The 21,594-nt window shown below is 43.4% G+C and overlaps 2 protein-coding genes across 14 annotated transcripts in view; both read left to right on the plus strand.

The window, feature by feature from the left end:
• KDM5A (lysine demethylase 5A) overlaps positions 1–7,667 on the plus strand; it is a 117,324-nt gene extending 109,657 nt beyond the window's left edge. The window contains exon 28 of the mRNA XM_070270845.1: positions 7,539–7,667. Coding sequence (XP_070126946.1) covers positions 7,539–7,583 — 45 coding nt within the window. The 3' untranslated portion in view covers positions 7,584–7,667. The remainder of the gene's footprint in view (positions 1–7,538) is intronic.
• SLC6A13 (solute carrier family 6 member 13) overlaps positions 7,582–21,594 on the plus strand; it is a 38,615-nt gene continuing 24,602 nt past the window's right edge. For 4 of the 13 annotated variants that reach the window (XR_011439920.1, XM_023642956.2, XM_023642963.2 and 1 more), the window contains exons 1-5: positions 7,582–7,722; positions 7,874–7,920; positions 8,633–8,834; positions 10,244–10,447; positions 17,161–17,226. Coding sequence is in view for 11 of the 13 variants with exons in the window: in XM_023642956.2 (XP_023498724.1) it covers positions 10,249–10,447; positions 17,161–17,226 (265 nt within the window). In the remaining 2 variants the exon portion in view is untranslated. The remainder of the gene's footprint in view (positions 7,723–7,873; positions 7,921–8,632; positions 8,835–10,243; positions 10,448–17,160; positions 17,227–21,594) is intronic. The other 9 variants (XR_011439921.1, XM_023642964.2, XM_014740678.3 and 6 more) reach the window with 4 other exon arrangements.

Raw genomic sequence — 21,594 nt, forward strand, 5'->3', positions numbered from 1 at the left:
ATTATTACAGTGGTATTTATCTAATGGTGATTATCTAGTTCTCTCTTTCCTTCTAGATTTGTTAATTAGAATTCTCCTGCATGGAAGAGCTGTCCTTTCTCCCCAATTTATTCATTTAATTGATTATTTATTTGTATTATCATGAACTCATGAAGGTATTTTATTCTCTGGGTTATAATCTGATACTATTATTATTCATTTTCTTGCTCAAATTATTCCGGTTTTAGCAAACCATAAGTTGTTCAGTTTGTTCTACGTGCTCCTTTCTTCCCTTTCAGTGTAATATTCGAAAAAAGATCAAAAAGGTCAACATGTTCCTGACCCCCATATTTGAATGGAACTATGCCTGTTAATTCAGAGACGCCCAGAGGGGAGGCGCCGCCCCTTCCTTCACCCCCCCATTCCAACATGGAAACTGATGTTGCTCAGAAACATTATTTTTGAAATGAACTATGCTCCTTTTAAAGTTTGTTTGCTCTTGTTCCACTCCTAGCAGAGGCAAGAAATTGTCAGGAGAGTATATCATGGCATATTGGCATTTAAATATGCCCAGGGTCAACTTGATAGAAACCAAGACCTCTGAGGCCTGCTTTCTCCATGGTTCACTTTGTTTCATACATCCTGTTTTGGAAGCATCGCCTTTTGTTATCCTCGCTAAGAATCTCAGATGAGTCTTAAAACTTCAGCAGTTTCTTAAGTAAGAACTCTTGAATACTGATTCTAGTATTACCTGTTTCCAGTTTTCCTGACCCTGCACCCAGGAGACCAAAGGAGGATGGTGACATGAGGAGGATGCAAGGCTAATCCTGCCTGATTTGTGCTCAACACAGACAGGGAGTTGTGAGGGACTGTCACTAACACTCATCTCCCAGTGGTTCTCAAACTTTTTTTTTTGGTGAGGAAGATTAGCCCTAGGCTAACATCTGTTGTCAATCTTCCTCTTTTTGCTTGAGGAAAATTGCCGCTGAGCTAACATCTGTGCCAATCTTCCTCTATTTTGTATGTGGGACACTGCCACAGCATGGCTTGATGAGCAGTGTGTAGGTCCATACCCAGGATCTGAACCTGTGAACCCTAGGCTGTTGAAGTAGAATGGGCAAACTTAACCACTACGCTACTGGGCCAGCCCCTCAAATTTTTTTTTTTTTTAAGGAAGATTGGCCCTGGGCTAACATCTGCTGTCAACCCTCCTCTTTTTGCTGAGGAAGACTGGCCCTGAGCTAACATCCATGCCCATCTTCCTCTACTTTATACGTGGGATGCCTACCACAGCATGGCTTGCCATGCAGTGCCATGTCCACACCCAGGATCCGAACTGGCAAACCCCGGGCCGTTGAAGCGGAATATGCAAACTTAACCACTGTGCCACCGGGCCAGCCCCCAACCTTTTTTTTAACTTTGGTCAATCTAGGCAGGGCAGAAGTCCTACTGTGTCCATTCCTACTTGATAGAGAAATAGAAATTAGGTATAATAAAGATTTGCAGAGGAATAAAATAGTAATCAAAATGGTAATATGGCAGCAGTTATATAAAAACAAAAGGATCAACAAGTAAAACCAAACATTCCTTAATACAAGAGCAGCAACTCAAAATCACTCAGGATGATCCTGATGATGCCCTAATCACAGAGAGTCTTTCCTGGAAATTGCTTATTCCAATCATTTGCCTGTATGAGGACACAGGGAAGCCTGTGCAACATTGCCAAAGGCTGCGTGGTACGCCAACTTCTTAGAGTACTGCATTTGAGTCCTCAGTAAACTCCAGTTATCTGGTAATTTTAGATTACAAACGCCAGGGTTTCCAATGCTTAGATGCTCAGTTAATAGGTCATTAGTAAGTACCACTCAATGATAAGTAATAGTAGCATGATCTTTGAAGATGAACATTTTTGCATGAGTTTGCAGCCTCTCCCAGAGGACCCTTTTGGTCCGTTGCTTTTTTTTAAAAAATTATTTTATTGAGGTCATATGGTTTATAACATTGTGTAAACTTCAGGTGTACGTTATTATATATCAGTTTCTGTATAGACTGCATCATGTTTACCACCGATAGTCTAGTTTTTATCCATCATCATACATATGTGGCCCTTTACCCTTTTGCCCTCCCCCAACCCCTTTCCCCTCCAGTAACCACGAATCTGTTCTCCTTATCCATGTGTTTATCTTCCACATATAAGTGAAATCATATTGTATTTGTCTTTCTCTGTCTGGCTTATTTTCTTAGCATAATATGCTCAAGGTCCACCCATGTTGTCACAAATGGAACGATTTTGTCTTTTTTATGGCTGAGTAGTATTCCACCGTGTGTGTGTGTGTGTGTGTGTGTGTGTGTGTGTGTGTGTGTATCACATCTTCTTTATCCATTCAGCTATTGATGGGCACTTGGGTTGCTTCCACATTTTGGCTATTGTGAATAATACTGTGATATAGGGATACATAAATCTCTTTGAATTGTTGATTTCATGTTCTTTGGATAAATATCCAGTAGTGGGATATGGTATTTCTGGATCATATGGTGTTTCTATCTTTAACTTTTTGAGGAATCTCCATACTGTTTTCCATAATGGCTGCAGCAGTCTGCATTCCCATCAGCAATGTGTGAGGGTTATCTTTTCTCCACATCCTCTCCAACATTTGTTATTTCTTGTCTTGTTAATTATAGCCATTCTGAAGGGTGTAAGGTGAAATATTGTAGTTTTGATTTGCTTTTCCCTAATAATTGGTGATGGTGAACATCTTTTCACGTTCCTGTTGGCCATCTGTATATCTTCTTTAGAAAAATATCTGTTCACATCCTCACCCATTCTTTGATCAGGATTGTTTTTTTGTTGTTGAGTTGTATGTGTTCTTTACATATTTTGGAAATTAATCCCTCGTGAGATATATGATTTGCAAATATTTTCTCCCAGTTGATGGCTGTCTTTTCGTTTTGTTCATGGCTTCCTTTGCTTTACAGAAGATTTTCAGTCAGATGTAGTCCCATTTGCTTATTTTTAATTTTGTTTCCCTTGCCAGAGTAGACATGGTATTTGAAAAGATACTGCTAAGAGTGATGTCAAAGAGTGTACTGCCTATATTTTCTACTAGGAGTTTTATGGTTTCAGGTCTTAGCTTCAAGTCTTTAATCCATTTTGAGTTAATTTTTGTGTATGGTGTAAGAAAATGGTTTACTTTCATTCTTTTGCATGTGGCTGTCCAGTTTTCCCAACACCATTTATTGAAGAGACTTTCCTTTCTCCATTGTATGTTCTTGGCTCCTTTGTCGAAAATTAGCTGTCTGTAGATGTGTGGTTTTATTTCTGGGCCTTCAATTCTGTTCCATTGATCTGAGTGTCTGCTTTTGTGCCAGTACCATGCCGTTTATATATAAAAATATAGCTTTGTAGTATATTTTTAAGTCAGGGATTGTGATGCCTGCAGCTTTGTTCTTTTTTCTCAGGATTGCTTTGGCTACTCGGGGTCTTTTGTTGTTCCATATAAATTTTAGGATTCTTTGTTCTATTTCCGTGAAGAATGTCATTGGGATTCTAATTGGGATTGCATTGAATCTGTGGATTGCTTCAGGCAACATGGACATTTTAACTAAGTTTATTCTTCCAATCCATGAGCATGGAATATCTTTCCATTTCTGTATGTCATCATTTATTTCTTTCAATAACATCTTATAGTTTTCTTTGTATAGGTCTCTCACCTCCTTTGCTAAATTTATGCCTAGATTTTTTTTTTTTTTTTGAGGAAGATTAGCCCTCAGCTAACATCTGCTGCCAATCCTCCTCTTTTTGCTGAGGAAGACTGGCCCTGAGCTAACATCCATGCCCGTCTTCCTCTACTTTATATGTGGGATGCCTGTCACAGCATGGCTTGCCAAGTGGTGCCATGTCTGCACCCGGGATCCGAACCGGCAAACCCCAGGCTGCTGAAGCGGAACGTGCAAACCCAACCACTGCGCAACTGGGCCGGCCCCACTCCTAGATATTTTATTCTTTTTCTTGCCACTGTAAATGGGATTGTATGCTTGACTTTTCTTTCGGCTAGTTTGTTATTAGTGCATAGAAATGCAACTTATGGGGCTGGCCCCATGGCTGAGTGGTTAAGTTCTCACGCTCTGCTTTGGTGGCCAAGGGTTTTGCTGGTTCAAATCCTGGGTGCGGACATGGCACTGCTCATTAAGCCATGCTGAGGCGGCATCCCACATGCCACAACTAGAAGGACCCACAACTAAAAATACACAACTATGTACCAGGGGGCTTTGGGAGAAAAAGGAAAAATAAAATCTTTTTTTTTTTTTTTTGAGGAAGATTAGCCCTCAGCTAACATCTGCTGCCAATCCTCCTCTTTTTGCTGAGGAAGACTGGCCCTGAGCTAACATCCATGCCCGTCTTCCTCTACTTTATATGTGGGATGCCTGCCACAGCATGGCTTGCCAAGTGGTGCCATGTCTGCACCCAGGATCTGAACCAGTGAATCCTGGGCCGCCAAAGCGGAACATGTGCGCTTAACTGTTGCGCCACCAGGCCGGCCCCAGGAAAAATAAAAATCTTAAAAAAAAAGAAAAAAGAAACAAAAGAAGTGCAACTTATTTTTATATGTTGATTTTGTACCCTGCAACTTTGCTGTAGTTGTTGATTATTTCTAATAGTTTTCTGGTGGATTCTTTAGGGTTTTCTATATCTAGAATCATGTCATCCACAAACAGTGAGAGTTTTACTCCTTCCTTTCCAATTTGGATCCTTTTTATTTCTTTTTCTTGCCTGATTGCACTAGCCAACACTTCCAGTACTATGTTGAATAAGAGTGGTGAGAGTGGGCACCCTTGTCTTGTTCCTGTTCTCGGAGGGATGGCTTTCAATTTTTCACCATTGAGTATGATGTTGGCTGTGGGCCTGTCATATATGGCCTTTATTATATTGAAGTACTTTCCTTCTATACCTATTTTATTGAGAGGTTTTTTTTTTTTTTATCATAAATGGATGTTGGATCTTGTCAAATGCTTTCTCTGCATCTATTGAGACAATCCTGTGATTTTTTGTTTTGCATTATTATTTTTAAAAATTTTTCCTTCTTCTCTCCAAAGCCCCCCAGTACATAGCTGTATATTTTTTAGTAGTGGGTCCTTCTAGTTATGGAATGTGGGACACCACCTCAGCATGGCCTGATGAGCAGTGCCATGTCCACAGCCAGGATCTGAACTGGCAAAACCCTGGCTGCAGAAGCAGAGTGTGCAAACTGGGCCAGCCCGATCCTGTGTTTTTTATTCCTCATTTTGTGAATGTGCTGTATCACATTGATTGATTTGCAGATGTTGAACCATCCTGCATCCCTGGAATAAATCCCATTTGATTCTGGCGTATGATTCTTTTAATGTATTGTTGTATTCGATTTGCTAACATTTTGTTGAGGATTTTTCCATCTATGTTCATCAGTGATATTGGCCTTTTTTGTGTTGTCCTTGTCTGGCTTTGGTATCAGGGTGATGCTGGCCTCATAGAATGAGTTAGGAAGCTTCCAGTCTTCTTCAAGCTTCAGAATAGTTTGATAAGGATAGGTGTTAAATCTTCTTTGAATGTTTGGTAGAATTCACCAGAGACGCTATCTAATCCTGGACTTTTGTATTTGGGAGGTTTTTGATTACTGGTTCAATCTCTTTATTTGTGATTGGTCTGTTCAGATTGTCAGGTTCCTGGGTTGTCTTGGGGTGCTGGTTGCACAGGTGCCAGGGGTGCTGGGCGCATGGGTGTTGGTGTCACTGGCAGGAGGCCTGGGGACCCCAGGATTTGTATACATCCCTCGCTGCTGGTGGAGCTGGTGTCGGGTCGCGAGGTCACCTTCTGTGGTTCCTGCTGTTTCCGGAAGCAGATTCCACCTTCCACCACCCTTTTTAGGGGGCTGGGGGGCTGGGAGGAGGCTGCTCTTTTGCTCCAGCCGGCTGGGTGTGCGGCCGGCTCTGCGGCCGGCGGGCGGGGTATCTCCCCGCGGGGCGCCGGGGTCGCCGGGAGCTGCGGCCGCGGGCGGCGCTCGCACGTAGGCGCTCGCGGGCGGGCTCGGCCGCTGGGCAGACGTTCGCGCCGCCGCCCCGCCTCCGCTGCCTTCGCGCCGCGGCCGAGGGAGGCTGGCCGGCCTGGGTCGCTGCCGGGAGTGGGGCCGCTGCCCCAGTTCCGCTGCTCCCCTCGGGCCCGGTCTGCCCACCTTCAGCTGTATAGCCGCATGGGCATCCTGTTGTGCTGTGTAGGGAATCCTCTGCTGGTTAATAGACGTCCCTTTAGTTGTCACTTAGAGGGGAGAGACCAAGGGAACGACTCGCTCCGCCATGATGCTGACGTCACTCCGTGGTCTGTTGCTTTACGCAGTTAAATCAGACGGATGGATGGTTAGAAGGGGCGAGGAAGACGGGCAGCTGAAATGTAAGAATAATGATGTCCACCAGGCTCTCTCGCTGTTGTCACGATGTGTTTCCCCGCCACTGCTTCAACGCCCTTGAGGCGGATGAAGGATGAGAGAAATAGAAACTTCCTTAGAATCTGATTTACCCTCCTTTCCATTCCTCTTGGTCCTTTCAGGCACATCTTTATGATCTCATTCAGCACCCCACCCCCACCGCCTGATTCATTCTTACTGTCTCGTCGGACCCCTAGTTTCAGGGGTCTCTCATACCCACCCCTTTCAAGACAACGCCCCTGCTCACTGTGAATAATTCCTTAAAGATAAATAATAGCTACTGTTTGAGGGCTTGCTATGCATTAGCCCTTTACATATACACATTATTTCCGGAAACCTCACACAACCTTGCAAGGTAAGGAATATTCTCCCCTTTTTATAGATGAGAAAACAAGACTTTCTGAAGTTGAATACTTGCTCAAGGCCACAAACTGGAAAGTGATAGAAGCAGGACTCAGACCCTGGACCATCTGGCTTCAAAGCCACAGCCGCTTTCCGCTGCACAGCACTGCGCTTCATTCAGCACGTGGCTGAGCGGGGACCCCGCCCCTGGCCCTTGGAGCCGACTCCGAGCTGAATGAATGATCCTCCACTCGCCACAGCTGCCTCGCTGGGCTGTTCCTGCCTCAAAACAAAGCTCCCGTGACGGCCTCTGCCTCCTCTTCGCAACCAGCTCCTTCACTTATGACAGATTTAGGGCTTTGCTTTCTTTTAAACCTTGGCACTTCCTTTTCTTTATTGATTTAAGAAATTATTTTAAAAAAATCAACTCTAGCACATTATTTAAAAATTCAAACAAAACTGAAGCTTAAAAATAGAAGTGAATGTCTCTCTACTACATCTGCTGGCTCCAACCCTACTCTCCTAATGTAACTACTATTAACTGTTCAGTGAATATTTTTTCAGACTTTTCTATATGTGTATAAATGTGTGTGTGTGTTTAGGAAGTTTTCCTGACTTCTCAGAATTCTATAATCTGTATGTCTTTATTCTAAATCATTGTCCATTCCAAATTGTAAGCTGCAAAAGGGTAAGATAAATGTATTTTAAATTAATCTACACAGCATCTGACCAAAGAAACACCTATTCTTGATGGATTTATAGGAGCACCTGAGTTGGAGAAAGGGGTGGAAGGCAGGACCCTTCTAGAAAGACCCTGAGGTCACCAAGAGGGAGGAGCACGTGAGCTACAGGGAGGAGAGCGTGCTGGCCGCCGATAAGCTCACAAGCAACTGGCCTGACCTGCCAGGGTGTGCACACACTCCCCGGGCTGTGAAGTCACTCAAGTGTGAGTTGTCTGGTGCCCGAGGGGAGGGGAGAACAGGGGAGTGGGGAGGCAGGAGGGCGGAATGTGGGCTGGGCCAAGTTTAGAATTACAAATGCAGCGGAGGAGTTGGAATCACACTTTAAATAGCCAGCACCTTCCCCTTCCCCCTTAGATAATCCTTCTCCCCCCGACTGGACCTCTGGCAGCAACTGCACGAAGGTTGGTAACATTCTTCTCTTCTTTTTCTGTTTCCGAGACTCAGACTATAGGTTGGTGGGATCCGTAGGACTTAAAACCAAAGGGTTTTTTTTTATCCTTCCCTAGAAAATGCTCCTGCCATTTCTGTGTGCATATGCAAAGACTATATGCTGTTTTCTCAACTTTCTGAAACTTCAGTGGCTTTTGACTTAAGGGACAATGTGATTTGGAGAAAGAGAACCCTAGGCAGAGAGGAAAGATGTTTGGGTTTAATTCTAAGAAAAGGAAGACTTTCTTCTCTGTGAAATGAGACAATATTGAGACTTGAAAGAACTTAAAAATTTTGACAGGATTAAAAGAAATAAAAATACAAGTGCCTGTTATCCTACCAAGTGCTTTCATATATATAAAACATCATTTGCTATATAATATCTAAGTATATGGAATAAGTAGTAAGTATATATAATAAGTCATATCTAAGTATATGTGTACATTTAAGTATAATGATAGGATAGCTAAGTATATTCTATCATTCTCACTTTTACAGATGAGCAAACTAAGGCTCAGAGTAATTAACTTCCCTGAGGTCAGGCAGTGGTGTGGCCACAGCTGAGGTTTGAACCCTGGCCTGTCTGACTCTACAGCTCAAGTCCTTTCTTCTGCACGATGCCACATTTGAGATGGTACCCTAATGAGGCTAGGGGACCCAGGATAGGGCTACTGTTTCTTCTAGGGTCTGAGAGGATGAAGAAGTGAAGGGAGACGGTGTTCCATCATTGGAAGACATCCTTCAGATGCTAAAGGGAGGCCCAGAAGCGGCACAAGCGTTAGACAATCTTCTCAAAAGGACCGAGGAAACTTCTTGGGACCAGCTGCTTGGGTTTCTCCTTCTTAGCCCACAAACAATCTTTGGAGCCCATTCCCTAATTTATTAAGTAAGCAAAAGTGACTAGTGTTCTCTGACTTTCTCTGACTTTCTGGATCCCTTGGGTAGCTCAGCTGGGGAGGCAGAGCCACAAGAGAGTCTCTGGCCAGATGGGGCTCCCTCTGAGAAAGTTCTGTTAACATGAACTTTTTTTGAGGTATAGAAAAAGTCCTTCTACCCACTTCTCCAGAAAAAGGGCCACTGTAAAAAGTCAGGGAGGAGGCATTAGAAGATGCTTATATTAGGCATGCTGATAAATCTCGGCAGCCGAGGGAATCAAGAGAGGGAGTTAAAAGAGCGGGGACAGAGGGGATTCAAGTCCTGGCTGTGCTGTTTACTAGCTCTGCGGCAGCAGATCTATTATTTAACCTCTCTGAGCTGCAGCTTCCTTATTTACAAAGTGGAAATTCGTCACCAAAAGGAAAAGAGCCCATACTTCACCTTTTTCTTATGCTGATTTCGGAGAGAGATGAAGGGAGTAGCTGGACTCATCTTGTTCAGAGACCCTGGGCTCACTCACCCTCTCATTCCTTTGGAATACTTTTTTAAAAACTAGCTTTTATTTTCATATTACAAAATAAAACGACATGCTCTTTGACAAAAATGTAGGAAATATAGATAAGGAAAATATTCCCATAATCCAACTACCGAGAGAAACATTTTGGCACATAGCCTAATCTTTCAATGCATGCAAATACTTTATGAAATGTTTTTCAAGCATAATCATATTGTATGTGCTATTTTATAGCTATTTTCACTTCACATATTATGAACACTTTTTCATTTCATTACACTTTCTTCTGCTATACAATTTTTAATGATTATATAGTATTTGTATGTGCCAAATTTGTTAACCTATTTACCGTTTCTGAACATCTATGTACTTTCTCATTTTTTGCTGTTATAAACACTGAACATCCTCAATGCCAAATCTGTACCCACAGTCACAATTATTTCCTTAGAGTAAATGCCTGCAAGGAAAATTGGTGGCTCTGAGCATGTATAAAAATCCCACCCTTTCACCTGTCCCAAGCATAGAGAATGGGGAAAACTGAAGCACGTGCTACTACAGACAAGGATAGTTGTAGGATGGCAGGGAGAACTTAGACAACCCAGGGGCTATGTGAATTCTTCCACTGCTACAAGCCCCAACCCAGGAGAACCTGCTTGATGGAAGCAGTGTCTGTATGTCAGTGTCAGTGCTTTCTTCCTGAAACAGGAAAGGAACCTTTATTCTCAGCAGCTGTTATCCACCTTTACCAATAAAAGACGTTAAGGAGGACATGGGTCTATAGACAAGGGAGTAGGAATTCATCTCTTCCAGTGTATTTATTCCCTTGGGAATTTGCTGGTGAAGAAAGGGGGAAGGCTTTCCTTCCAGGGTTCTAACAGTAACAGAGCGCCCTGCTTGTTTTCCAGGTGGGATGGATAGCAGGGTCTCAGGCACAACCAGTAATGGAGAGACAAAACCAGTGTACCCAGTTGTGGAAAAGGCGGAGGATGGCAACCTGGAACGGGGGCAGTGGAACAACAAGATGGAGTTTGTGCTGTCAGTGGCCGGGGAGATCATTGGCCTAGGCAACGTCTGGAGGTTTCCCTATCTCTGCTACAAAAATGGGGGAGGTGAGAGCCATTGCGCCACCCCAGCCACCCCTGCAAGGAGGACATCTCCATCTCCTCACCTTCTGCCCCTCCAGAGAGTCCCATAGACACACAGAATGCTGGAATTGGAAAGACCCTTAGAAGTCATTAAGGACATTGCATGAGACTGAGACCTAGACAGCTCATCTGACTTCTCCAGGGGGTTTTCTATTGTAGGGTGGCATCATAGAAATATGAATATAGCCTTGGAACCAGATGGATCACAGTTTGGATTCTGGCTTTGCTACTGATTCTCTGTGTAATCTTGGGCAAGTTAGTTAAGCCCTCAGAGCCTCAATTGCTGCTCCTGTAAATTGAGATAGTAATGCCTACCCTTCAAGGTTGTTGTAAGGATTAGAGATAGTGTATGTAAAGTGCTTAAATGGTAGATGTTGAAGATGATGTTGATACCAAACTGTCCTGTCGTCTTGAGACCCCTAAGCCATGGCTTTGTGTCTTCCCCCTCCTCTGCTGGCACCATGACATTCCCTAAGCCGTTCATTACCCGACTCCCACCAGTGTCATAACCTTTGATACTAGTGGCTCTTCCTTTGAAAATTTTCCACTGAAAATACGTGTGGGGAGCATTGACTCTAACTCTTTACTAGGTCTTTACTGGCTTCTCAACCCTCCATTCTAGGCCCCTGGGGTAACTGCTACCCCCACAGCAGTGGTGGTAATTTTCCTACAACTAACTCCCCTTCAAGGAATCCCAGATCTTTGTGGGAAGCCCCAGAGGGACTTCCCAGATCCTAAAGTGTTTTGGCTGGGCAGGTTAGGAAGATCTCCTTGTTGGTGGGTAAAGCTTATAGAGGTTGGGGCTCCTAGGTGTGGTTTTGAAGTGAGGCTGCAGTCTAAGTGGGAAGAAAGGGGAATGCAGAGGTAGGTCATGGGGGAAAATTCTGAGTGGAGTGGTAATTTCACGGTCACAAATGTTGGAGGGCACCCTAGTGCAACCCCTATCCTTTCGCAGGTGAGCAGGAGCCTCCACATGCATTAAGCTCAGTCTCACAATAGTTTTGGAAAGAGAAAGCACATGACACAGAGTGGAGGTGGGTGGACAGAGAGATGCTCTGAGCCATGGAGTCTTATTCTCAGTATTGCAGCATTTAGGGATTGGCCTTGGAGTTGGAAATTATGTTTTTCCAGAGGGGTGGGAATGGGCTGATATGTCCTTTCTCACCAGGAATTTCTGGCCAGCAGCCTGAAATCACAGGACTTTGCTCAGTCTGCACTGTGAGGGAAAGAAGGAGGTCTTCCCACTTTGAAACTAGCTCTGGACACCCCACATGCTTGTTTAGGAGTTTAGGCCTGAAATCTCGCCCTTCAAAGCACTGGGTGAAGGGATGGGGCTGGTCCAGGGAGGAGAAGGAGTCTGGGGCCTAAGCTGGGCATTGGGACCCTGTATCTGGAACCTAGTAACCAGCTTAGCTTCTCACGTGGCAGAAAGATTAAGAGATGAGCCGCTTTCCCCAAGCCTCTCTGGAATTGGGTAAAGGTTGGTGTAGGAATTAGCAGGAAAGGCACAAAGAGGTGGGAGAGAGTGATTTCCAGGTCTACTTCAAACCTACTGGGCTGAAGAAAGGGAAGTAAAAGGGAGCAGTGACAGGAGCAGGGGGACCGTGGGACTTACTCTGTTGAGGTGAGGCTGTCTGGCCATATTTGGGTCTGAGCTCTGCCTCAGGGCGCTGTGGTAAATTGGTGCAGGCATGGAAATGTGTGACTATGTCTGGGTGGAAATGCAGGCCCGGGAAGAAAAGAGCATCTGTGGCCCTTGTTTTTTCACATGGGTGCTTGTAGGGGAAGCTGGAGGCAGGAGGGTGGATGCTGTGGCTTCTTCCTCCCTGGATAGAGCCTGCCTACCAGCACTGCTGATCCCAGTTGATAGTGGAGACATTTTTAGGGGTCCTGGATCCTGTCAAGTTCTCTTTATTTAGTCCGTACACCACCACCCATAATCTCCTCCTTGATCAAGCTCAGGGCCTTAGAATGCCTCTTCTCTTTTCCTTGATGGACAACAGCAGCTGGAGGGAAGTGTTTCTGAGGGGCTCTGGAGCTGGAGGCTAATGCCCAGGTTTGCTCTGAAGGGCATGTCATCCAGGGCCACTGGGTGAATTAATGGAAACGTTCCTTTGCCAAGGTAAGGGGGACTAACCAAAGATACGTATGGTCATTAGAGGAACCTAGACATACCTATTTTTCTGTTTTTTGGTGTTCCCAGTGGTTTAAGCCTTCTGTCGACATTTAACTCCCCTCGCCTCCCAAGGAAAACAAGCTCCTACAGAGAATGGGCCCTAACACTTCATCTTGTCATCTGTCTCTTTGTCAAAGAAGAGACCGAAGCATCTTTATGATAGGATCCTTTGCTGCTAATGTGGGGAAGGAGGGTGAGGACAATGGAGACCAGTTAGATTGGTTTGACCCTTTTCCTCCCTGGCTAGTCATTTTATTTAAACCCGTGTTTCTCAGATTGGGGCTTGGACTCCTCGGGGATGAGAGAAATACTCTGAGCGAGTTCTGGAGAACGATGCTGGGCTGCTCTGGGTGTACAATGCTCAGGTCACGTATGCTGTCAGCCTGCTCATGGGCCCTCTCTCTAGCTTCATAGCTTTGAATAGCCACTTTTGTGCTTGGGGTGAGGTGGGGTTGGGATAAGTTGGGACTTTATTATTGTTAATATTTGTTCAACGGCAAGGTCAGAGATGAAAAAGTCCCCAAAGTGTAATTTTAGTTTCAAACTAAAGTTACAAGTGATGTCTTCTTTGGTTCCTTCCAGCTTTTACATTTGGCAGATCTAGTTTAAAGTGAGTTCCAGTGCAGGGAAAGGGCTGAGGCAAGAATATGACGGAAGAACAGGCAACAGTTGAACATTATAGTTGAAAACCAGAGAAGCTGAGAAGGTGGTGCAAAGAAGCCCATTCAAAATCAGGTGCAACTGGTAGGCTTTTTAGGGAGATGGATGGGAGGGACGCGGCCTCAATCATCTCCTAGGTAAATACCCTCCCTGCTGTCCAGGACCTGTGGCCAGTCCACCACAAGCACCTTCCTCATCCTGATGGCTTTCTAGAGTGTCCAGTCTCAGTCAGTGGCCCCAGCATGGGGCCAACCAAGTCCTGCCCCTGACTGTGTCATTCAACAACAACTACATACTGAGGGCCTACCATGTGCCAGAAATTATCGTAAGTGGTTGGGATACACCTATAAACGAAACAGACCAGTTCCCTGTCCTCTTGGGACTTACATTCTAAAAAAGAGAGACAGCCAATAAACAATAAATATAGTAAATAGGAAAATTATATAATGTATCAGAAGCTAATAAGTGCTATGGAAGAAAACCGAGTAGAGGTGGGTAAAGGGGATCAAGAGTGAGAGGAGGGCCGTCACGTTGAGAACATTTGAGCAAAGCCTTGCCAGGAGTGAGGATGCTGACCAAGTAGACAATAGGGGTGAAAGTGCTCCAGGCAGACGAAACAAAAAGCTTAATGGTCCTAAAGCAAGAGGCTGACTGGCTTCTTAGCCGAGCTGCCAGGAGGGCAGTAAGTGGAAGGTGAGGTGAGAGAAGTAAATAGGGTGGCAGTGGCAGATCATGTGGGTCCTGGTCAGCTACGGGAAGACTTTGGCTTTTACTCTAGTGATGAGGGGAGTCACAGCAGGGTTTTGAGAAGGAGTGGCATGATCTTAGATTCTAAAATAATCTCTATGGCTTCTATGTTGAGAACTGACAGTAGAGGAGTAAGGGCAGAGGAGACCAGCTACAAGGCTAAAAATCTCAGAGTCATCCTTGATTCGCTTCTTTCTGTCATAACTGTTGGCTCTACCCACATACCCAGATCCTGGGTCCTGTAGAACATGGGCCTTCGGCTGGACCCTCTCCAGCTGCCTGGACCCTGACTGCCAATGGAATGAATTCCTCCACACCCAGAATATCTCGGACTGGAGACCCCACGTGAAATATGCAGAATCTGACACTTCTCATCACCTCCACTGCTACCACTTGGTCTAAGCAATCCAAGGATTTTAGCCTGAGCAGGTAGTAGGAAGGAGTTGCTGTTTGTTGAGATGTGAAAGTCTATGAGAGGTGCAGGTTTTAGGAGGAAAATAAGGAGCTGAGTTTTGGGAACGTTGAGTTGAGACATCTATCAGATATCCAAGTAGAGCTGTCAGCTAGGCAGTCGTGTGTGTGAGTCCAGAGTTTGTGAGAGAGATCTGGACTGGAGATATAAGCTTGAAAGTCATTGGATTTTGATGGTATAAGAAAAGAGATCAAGGAGCTTAAAACATCTGGGAGAGGGGCCGGCCCGGTGGCGCAGTGGTTAAGTGCACGCGTTCTGCTTCGGCGGCCCGGGATTCCCCGGTTTGGATCCGGGTGCAGACGTGGCACCGCTTGGCAAGCCATGCTGTGGTAGGCGTCCCACATATAAAGTAGAGGAAGATGTGTATGGGTGTTAGCTCAGGGCCAGTCTTCCTCAGCAAAAAGAGGAGGATTGGCAGCAGTCAGCTCAGGGTTAATCTTCCTCAAAAAAAAAAAAGAAAAAAGATCTGGGAGAAGGGGAGGAACCAGCAAAATAGACAGAGGGAGAGAAACCAGTAAAGTAGGATGAAAACCAAGAGAATGGGGTATTTGGAAGGCAAGTAAAGCAATGGTATCAGGGAGGAGGGAGAGATAACTACATCAACTGCTGCTGAAAGGTTAAGAAAGACGAGGAATGAGAATTGATCGTTGGGTTTAGCAGCATTGGTGACATTGTAAGAGCAGTTGCAGTAGCGTGCTGGGGCAAAGACTGGTTGCAATAAGTTTAAGATAATGCAGGAGGGAAAGATTGGAAATAGGGAAATATATATGGGCAAAACTCAGGAGTGGATGAAATTCATCTCTTCTTTCTGTATTCTCCCTCTGGAGTGGAAATAAGCAACGTGAGTGCTGCATGGTAGTATAGTGCCCAGTGTGTCCAGCGATGTTGGGGATAGGTCTCATGACTGGTGAAGTTGCTAAAGAAGCTGCACATTTGAACTCTTTCCCCAGCTCTCCACCCTCAACTCCCAGGAGGGAGAGCAAACCTGGTCTTTCTCCAGGGCCTGTCCAGCTAAAGCGCTAGCTGTGGGGATGAGGAGACTGGGTAAGCTGAGAGGCATGATGCAGGAGAAGGTGGTAGGAGGGGGTTTCGGCAATAGGATGCAACTCTGCCAGGAGGGAATTTAAGTGAGTTGCCTGCCAGTCTCAGCCCAGACAAAACAGATCATCTGCCAATCATTTTATACTTCATTTCTAAATCGGTTGTTGAAAACTGGGGGCGGAGGTCACCTATGCTGAGAATCTTTGGTTTCTGCCAGTCTTAGAACAGCAGCTAGAGACCGCCTTGTGTGACCACCGATGCTCCTTTCTTCCCTGTCCTGTCCAAGCCCTCCTCCCTTCTGATCTTCAGTCTCCAAACACCCAGATCCTGGTGCTTCAGAACACGGGCTTCCAGATGACACCCCTCCAGCTCCTTGGAACCTGGCTGCTGACAGACTGAGTTCCTCAACACCCAGAATACCTGGGACTGGAGACTCCATGAGTGTAGCACAGCTGGACCTCTCAGAAATAGGGATCTTAGAGGGGAAGGACTGTGGGGGAAGGGCAGCAACACAGTAAAACTCAGCTCCAGACTGTAGGGAGAGAGCGCATAGACACCAATGTAAAGGGGAGAAATGGCACCTGGCATCACGGAAGACTCTTCCCCTTGATGCTATTTGTAGGTGCTAAAGAACAAAGAGAAACGAGGAGCGCTTTTCTTCGTATGAGAGTAATACTTATTTTAGTAGCGCGTGACCATTTGTTACTGTTTTTGGTTAATTACTCAGTGCCCAGTATTGGTCAGATTAGTGTTGATTAGAGCATATAACTGTTCATGTATGCTCACTGCTGTGTTGCTCATGTGGACTATCATTAGTTTGTGTCTTAAAAAATGTCACCTGGAACATTACAGGTGACATTACACAGTGTGCTCCTTTTAAGAAGAGTGGCCAGCAGAATGATTCCTTCTAGGATGGGCATGTGGTCTCTCCCATTCTGTAGGGAAAAATGCCGGGACATTTTAGAATTGTGGGGAAGAGACTAACGTGGGGCATACGCGGGAGCAGGTAACTGTGAACTCCATCCTTCATCTCCAGGACTAACTCCATTTTTCAGTGGTGGCGCCTGGGGCTTGGGTGGGAAAAGAGGCAGACTGCCCTATAGGACTCCCCAGTCTGCACCTGGGTCCTTGGGTTCCATTCTGCCCCTCACAACTTCCCCACTTTTAGGCCAGTGGCCCTGCCTGGTGGATGTGGACCTTGTCCCTTGTGGCATGCTGCCCAGGTGCTCAAAGAGGGAGAGAAGGAGGGGAACAGAGCTGACCATAGGACCCAGTGCTGTTAAACATTGGCTTGGTTTGTTGGGAAAGAGCAAGGAGCATACAGATGTGGAGGAGAGGCTTGACCTAGGCGGAAAACTCAGTTCGCTCTCTATCCTGTCTCTCTCTTTTATCCTCTCTTCTCTCTTTCTTTTCTCTCTCTCTCTCCGTTACTGCAATGTTTCCAACCCTCATCAGTGACTGTTCACATAAGCTATGGGGCTCTCTCTTCCCTAATTTTCCACTCCTGCCCAAAAAGTCTTGGATTGACTTATGCACTTATTAGCCTGCATTGTTTACGATCTTTATTTCTTTCTCCTTGAGGTAATCAAGTGTTTCCCTCAGTGCCTGAATTATGGATGTGTGGACTACATGCCAGAGGTTTGGAAGGTGAAGAACTAGAGAACTCTAGACCCCATTAACTTTTGCTTGAAACAGTTTTTTTTTTTTTTTTGAGGAAGATTAACCCTGAGCTGACATCTGCCGCCAATCCTCCTTTTTACTGAGGAAGACTGGCCCTGAGCTCACATCCGTGCCCATCTTCCTCTACTTTACATGTGGGATGCCTACCACAGCATGGCTTGCCAAGTGGTGCCATGTCCACACCCGGGATCCAAACTGGTGAACCCCAGGCCGCCAAAGTGGAATGTGTACACTTAACCGCTGTGCCACCGGGTGGCCCGTGAAACAGTTTTATTAAGATATAATTGACTTACAGGGGCTGGCCCCGTGGCCGAGTGGTTAAGTTTGCACGCTCCGCTGCAGGCGGCCCAGTGTTTCGTTAGTTCGAATCCTGGGCGCGGACATGGCACTGCTCATCAGACCACGCTGAGGCAGCGTCCCACATGCCACAACTAGAAGAACCCACAACGAAGAATACACAACTATGTACCGGGGGGCTTTGGGGATAAAAAGAAAAAATAAAATCTTTAAAAAAAAAAAAAAAAGATATAATTGACGTACAATAAATTGCACATATTTAAAGTGTACAATTTAGTAAATTTTGACATATCTATACACCCTTGAAACCATTGCCTCAAGATAATGAACATATCTGTCACTTCACAAAATTTCCTCCTGTTCCTTTATTCCAACTCTGACCTCTGCTACCCCATCCCAATGCAACCACAGACCTGTTTTTTTGAAATATATATATATTACAGCTTTATTGGTATGTTATTGATATATAATATAAGTTTAAGGTGTACAATGTGATGATTTAATACACTCACATATTGTGAAATGATTACCACAATAAGGTTAGTTAACACTTCTGTTCCCTCACATAATTACCATTTTGTGTGTGTGTGGTGATAACATTTAAGATCTACTCTCTTAACTTTCAAGTGTATAGTACAGTATAATTCACTATAGTCACCAAGCTGTACATTAGATCCCCAGAACTTACTCATCTTAATGGCTGGAAGTTTATAGCCTTTGACCAGTATCTCCCCATTTCTCCCACCCCCTAGCCTCTGACAACCACCGTCCTACTCTCTATTTCCATGAGTTTGGCTTTTTTAGAGTCTACATGTAAGTGAGATCATATAGTATTTCTCTTTCTCTGACTTATTTTACTTAGAATAATGCCCTTGAGGTCTTTCTCTGTTGTCTCAAAAGGCAGAATTTCCTTCTTTTTTTATGACAAAATAGTATTTCATTGTGTGTATGTGTGTGTATATATATCTCTATACACGTGTATATGTATATCTATACATGTGCATCTATCTATCTATATATATGCCCCCACATTTTCTTTATCCATGCACCTGTTGACCAATGCTTAGGTTATTTTCTGTCGCTGCACATTAGTTTGCATTTCTTAGAATTTTATATAAATGGAATCTTGCTGTATGTACTTTATCTGGATTCTTTCGCTCAGCATAATTATTTTGAGATTTTTTGAGTATCAGTAGTTCGTTCCTTGTTATTACTGAGTAGTGTTCCCTTATGTGGGTATACTACAATTGGTTTATCTGTTCTCTTGTTGATGGACATTTGGATTGCTTCCAGGTTTTAGCTGTTACAGATAAAACCACTGAGAACATCTGGACACAAGTCTTTGTATAAATACATGCTTTCATTTCCCTTGAGTAGATACTAGGAGTGGAATGACTGGTTTACATCGTAGGTGCGCTTTTAGCTTTTTAAGAAACCGCCAAACACTTTTCCAAAATGGTTGCACCATTTTACATTCCTGCCAGCAGTGGATGCAAGTGCCAGTTTTTCCACATCCTCACCAATACTTGGTCAGTCTTTTTAATTTTAACTTCTCAAATTGGTGTGTAATATTATCTCATTGTCATTTTAATTTGTATTTCCCTAATGACTAATGATGTTGAGCATCTTTTCATGTGCTTATTTGCAACCCATATATCTTCTTTGGTGAAAACCTGTTCAAATTTTTTGACCATTTAAAAAAATGGGTTGTTTGTTTTCTTACACTGAATTTTGAGAGTTCTTTATAAATTCTGAGTACAAGTCTTTTATCAAATATGCATTTTGCAAATATTTTTTCTCATTCTGTCTTATATTTTTCCTTTTCTTTACTTTTTTTTTTTTTTTAAGATTGGCACCTGGGCTAACAACTGTTGCCAATCTTTTTTTTTCTGCTTTATTTCCCAACCCCCCCCCCCACCCCCAACCCCGCCCAGGTGCATAGTTGTATATCTTAGTTGCAGGTCCTTCTAGTTGTGGGATGTGGGACGCCGCCTCAACGTGGCCTGACGAGCGGTGCCATGTCCAGGATCCGAACCCTGGGCCACCGCAGCGGAGCGCACAAACTTAACCACTCGGCCACGGAGCCGGCCCATATTTTTCATTTTCTTAGCAGAGTTCTTTTGAAGAGCAGCAGTTTTAAATTTTGATAAAGTCCAGTTTATCAATTTATTCTTTTATGGATCATGCTTTTGGTGTCACATGAAAGAAATCTTTGCTTAACTGAAGGTCTCATACATTTCCCTCCAGAAGTTTTGTAGTTTTAGGTTTTACATTTAGGTCTGTGATCCATTTTGGGTTAATTTTTATATATAATGAAGGTATTAATTGAAGTGCATTTTTTCGTGTATATGGATATCCAGTTGTTCCAGCATAATTTTTTGAAAAAACTATCTTTTCTCCAATGAATTACCTTTATACCTTTGTTGAAAATCAGTCGTCCATAAATGTGTGGGCCTGTTGCTGGACTCTGTTCTGTTCTATTGTTCTATTTGTTTGTTTTGACACCAAAACCACACTGTCTTAATTACTGTAGCTTTATAATAATATAAAAATAAGGTGGGGTTAAGCCTACAATTTAGTTCTTTTTCAAAGTTGTTTGGCTCTTTTAGGTCGTTTGCATTTTCATATGTATTTTAGAATCAGTTTGTCAATTTCTACTAAAAAGTCTGGAATTTTGACTGGGATTGCTGTGAATATGTAGATCAATTTGGGAAGAATTGACTCTTAGTAACATTGAGCCTTCTGACCCATGAACGTGATACCCCTCACCGTTTATTTAGTCTTCTTTAATTTCTCTCAGCAATGTTTTGCAGTTGTGGGTGTGCATATCTTTCATCAGATTTATTCCTAAGTACTTGATGTTTTTTGATGCTATTATGAATGGTACTATTTCTTACATTGTAATTTATGATTGTTGCTACCGTATGGAAATAAAATTGGTTTTTGTGTGCTGGTCTGGTATCCTGCAATCTTACTAAACTAACTTATTGGTCTCCTGGCTCTTTGGTACATTCCAAAGGGTTTTCTTTTCTTTTCTTTTTAGAAACTTTATTGAGGCATTATTGACATACAAAAAGCTGTAAATTTTTAATGTATACAACTTGATGAGTTTGGAGGTAAATATACACTTGTGAAACCATTACCTCAATCCATGCCATAAACATGTCTCTCACCTCCAAAAGTTTCCTTCTGCCCTCTTTTTTATTTTAATTTTTTGGTGATAAGAACACTTAGTGTAAGATTTTCCTTAGAAAATTTTAAAGAAAACAATACGATATTATTAACTATAGGCACTGTGGTGTACAGTAGATCCCTAGGACTTACTCTTTTTGCATAACTGAAACTGTGTGCACTTTGACCAACAGCTTCCCATTTCCCTTCCTCAGCCCCTGGGAACCACTATTCTACTCTCTGCTTCTATGAGTTTGACTATCTTAGATTCCAAAGAATTTTCTATGGAGACTACCATGTCATTTGTGAATAAGGCAGTTTTATTTCTTATTTTCCAATCTGAATAACTTTTAATTCCTTTTCTTACCTTATTGCCTTGGTTAGAATCAATATTGATAGGAAAACTTTTGAATAGAAGTGGTAAGAATAGACACCCTTGTCTTGATCTTGATCTTGATCTTAGGGGTTAAAAAGCCTTTTACCACTAAGTATGATGTTATCTATACGTTTTTTGTAGATTCACTTTATCAGGTTGAAGAATTTTCCTTCTATTCATCATTTGCTGAGAGTTTTTATCAGAAATGCTGTTAGATTTGGTTGAATACTTTTTCTGCATTTATCGAAATGATCATATGGTCCTTCTTTTTAAATTTATTAATGTAATAAATTACATTGATTGAGTTTTTGAATGTTAAAACAACCTTGTCTTCCTGGATAACCCCCACTACACATTGTATTATCTTTTTTATATATTGTTGGATTTGATTTGCTTACATTTTGTTTAGAAATTTTGCATCTATGTTCATGAAACATATTGGTCTGTAGTTTTCTTTTCTTGTAGTGTCTCTGTCTGCCTTTGTTATTAGA

The sequence above is a fragment of the Equus caballus genome, chromosome 6 (genome assembly GCF_041296265.1).
Source record: "Equus caballus isolate H_3958 breed thoroughbred chromosome 6, TB-T2T, whole genome shotgun sequence".
NCBI classification, from domain to species: Eukaryota; Metazoa; Chordata; class Mammalia; order Perissodactyla; family Equidae; genus Equus; species Equus caballus.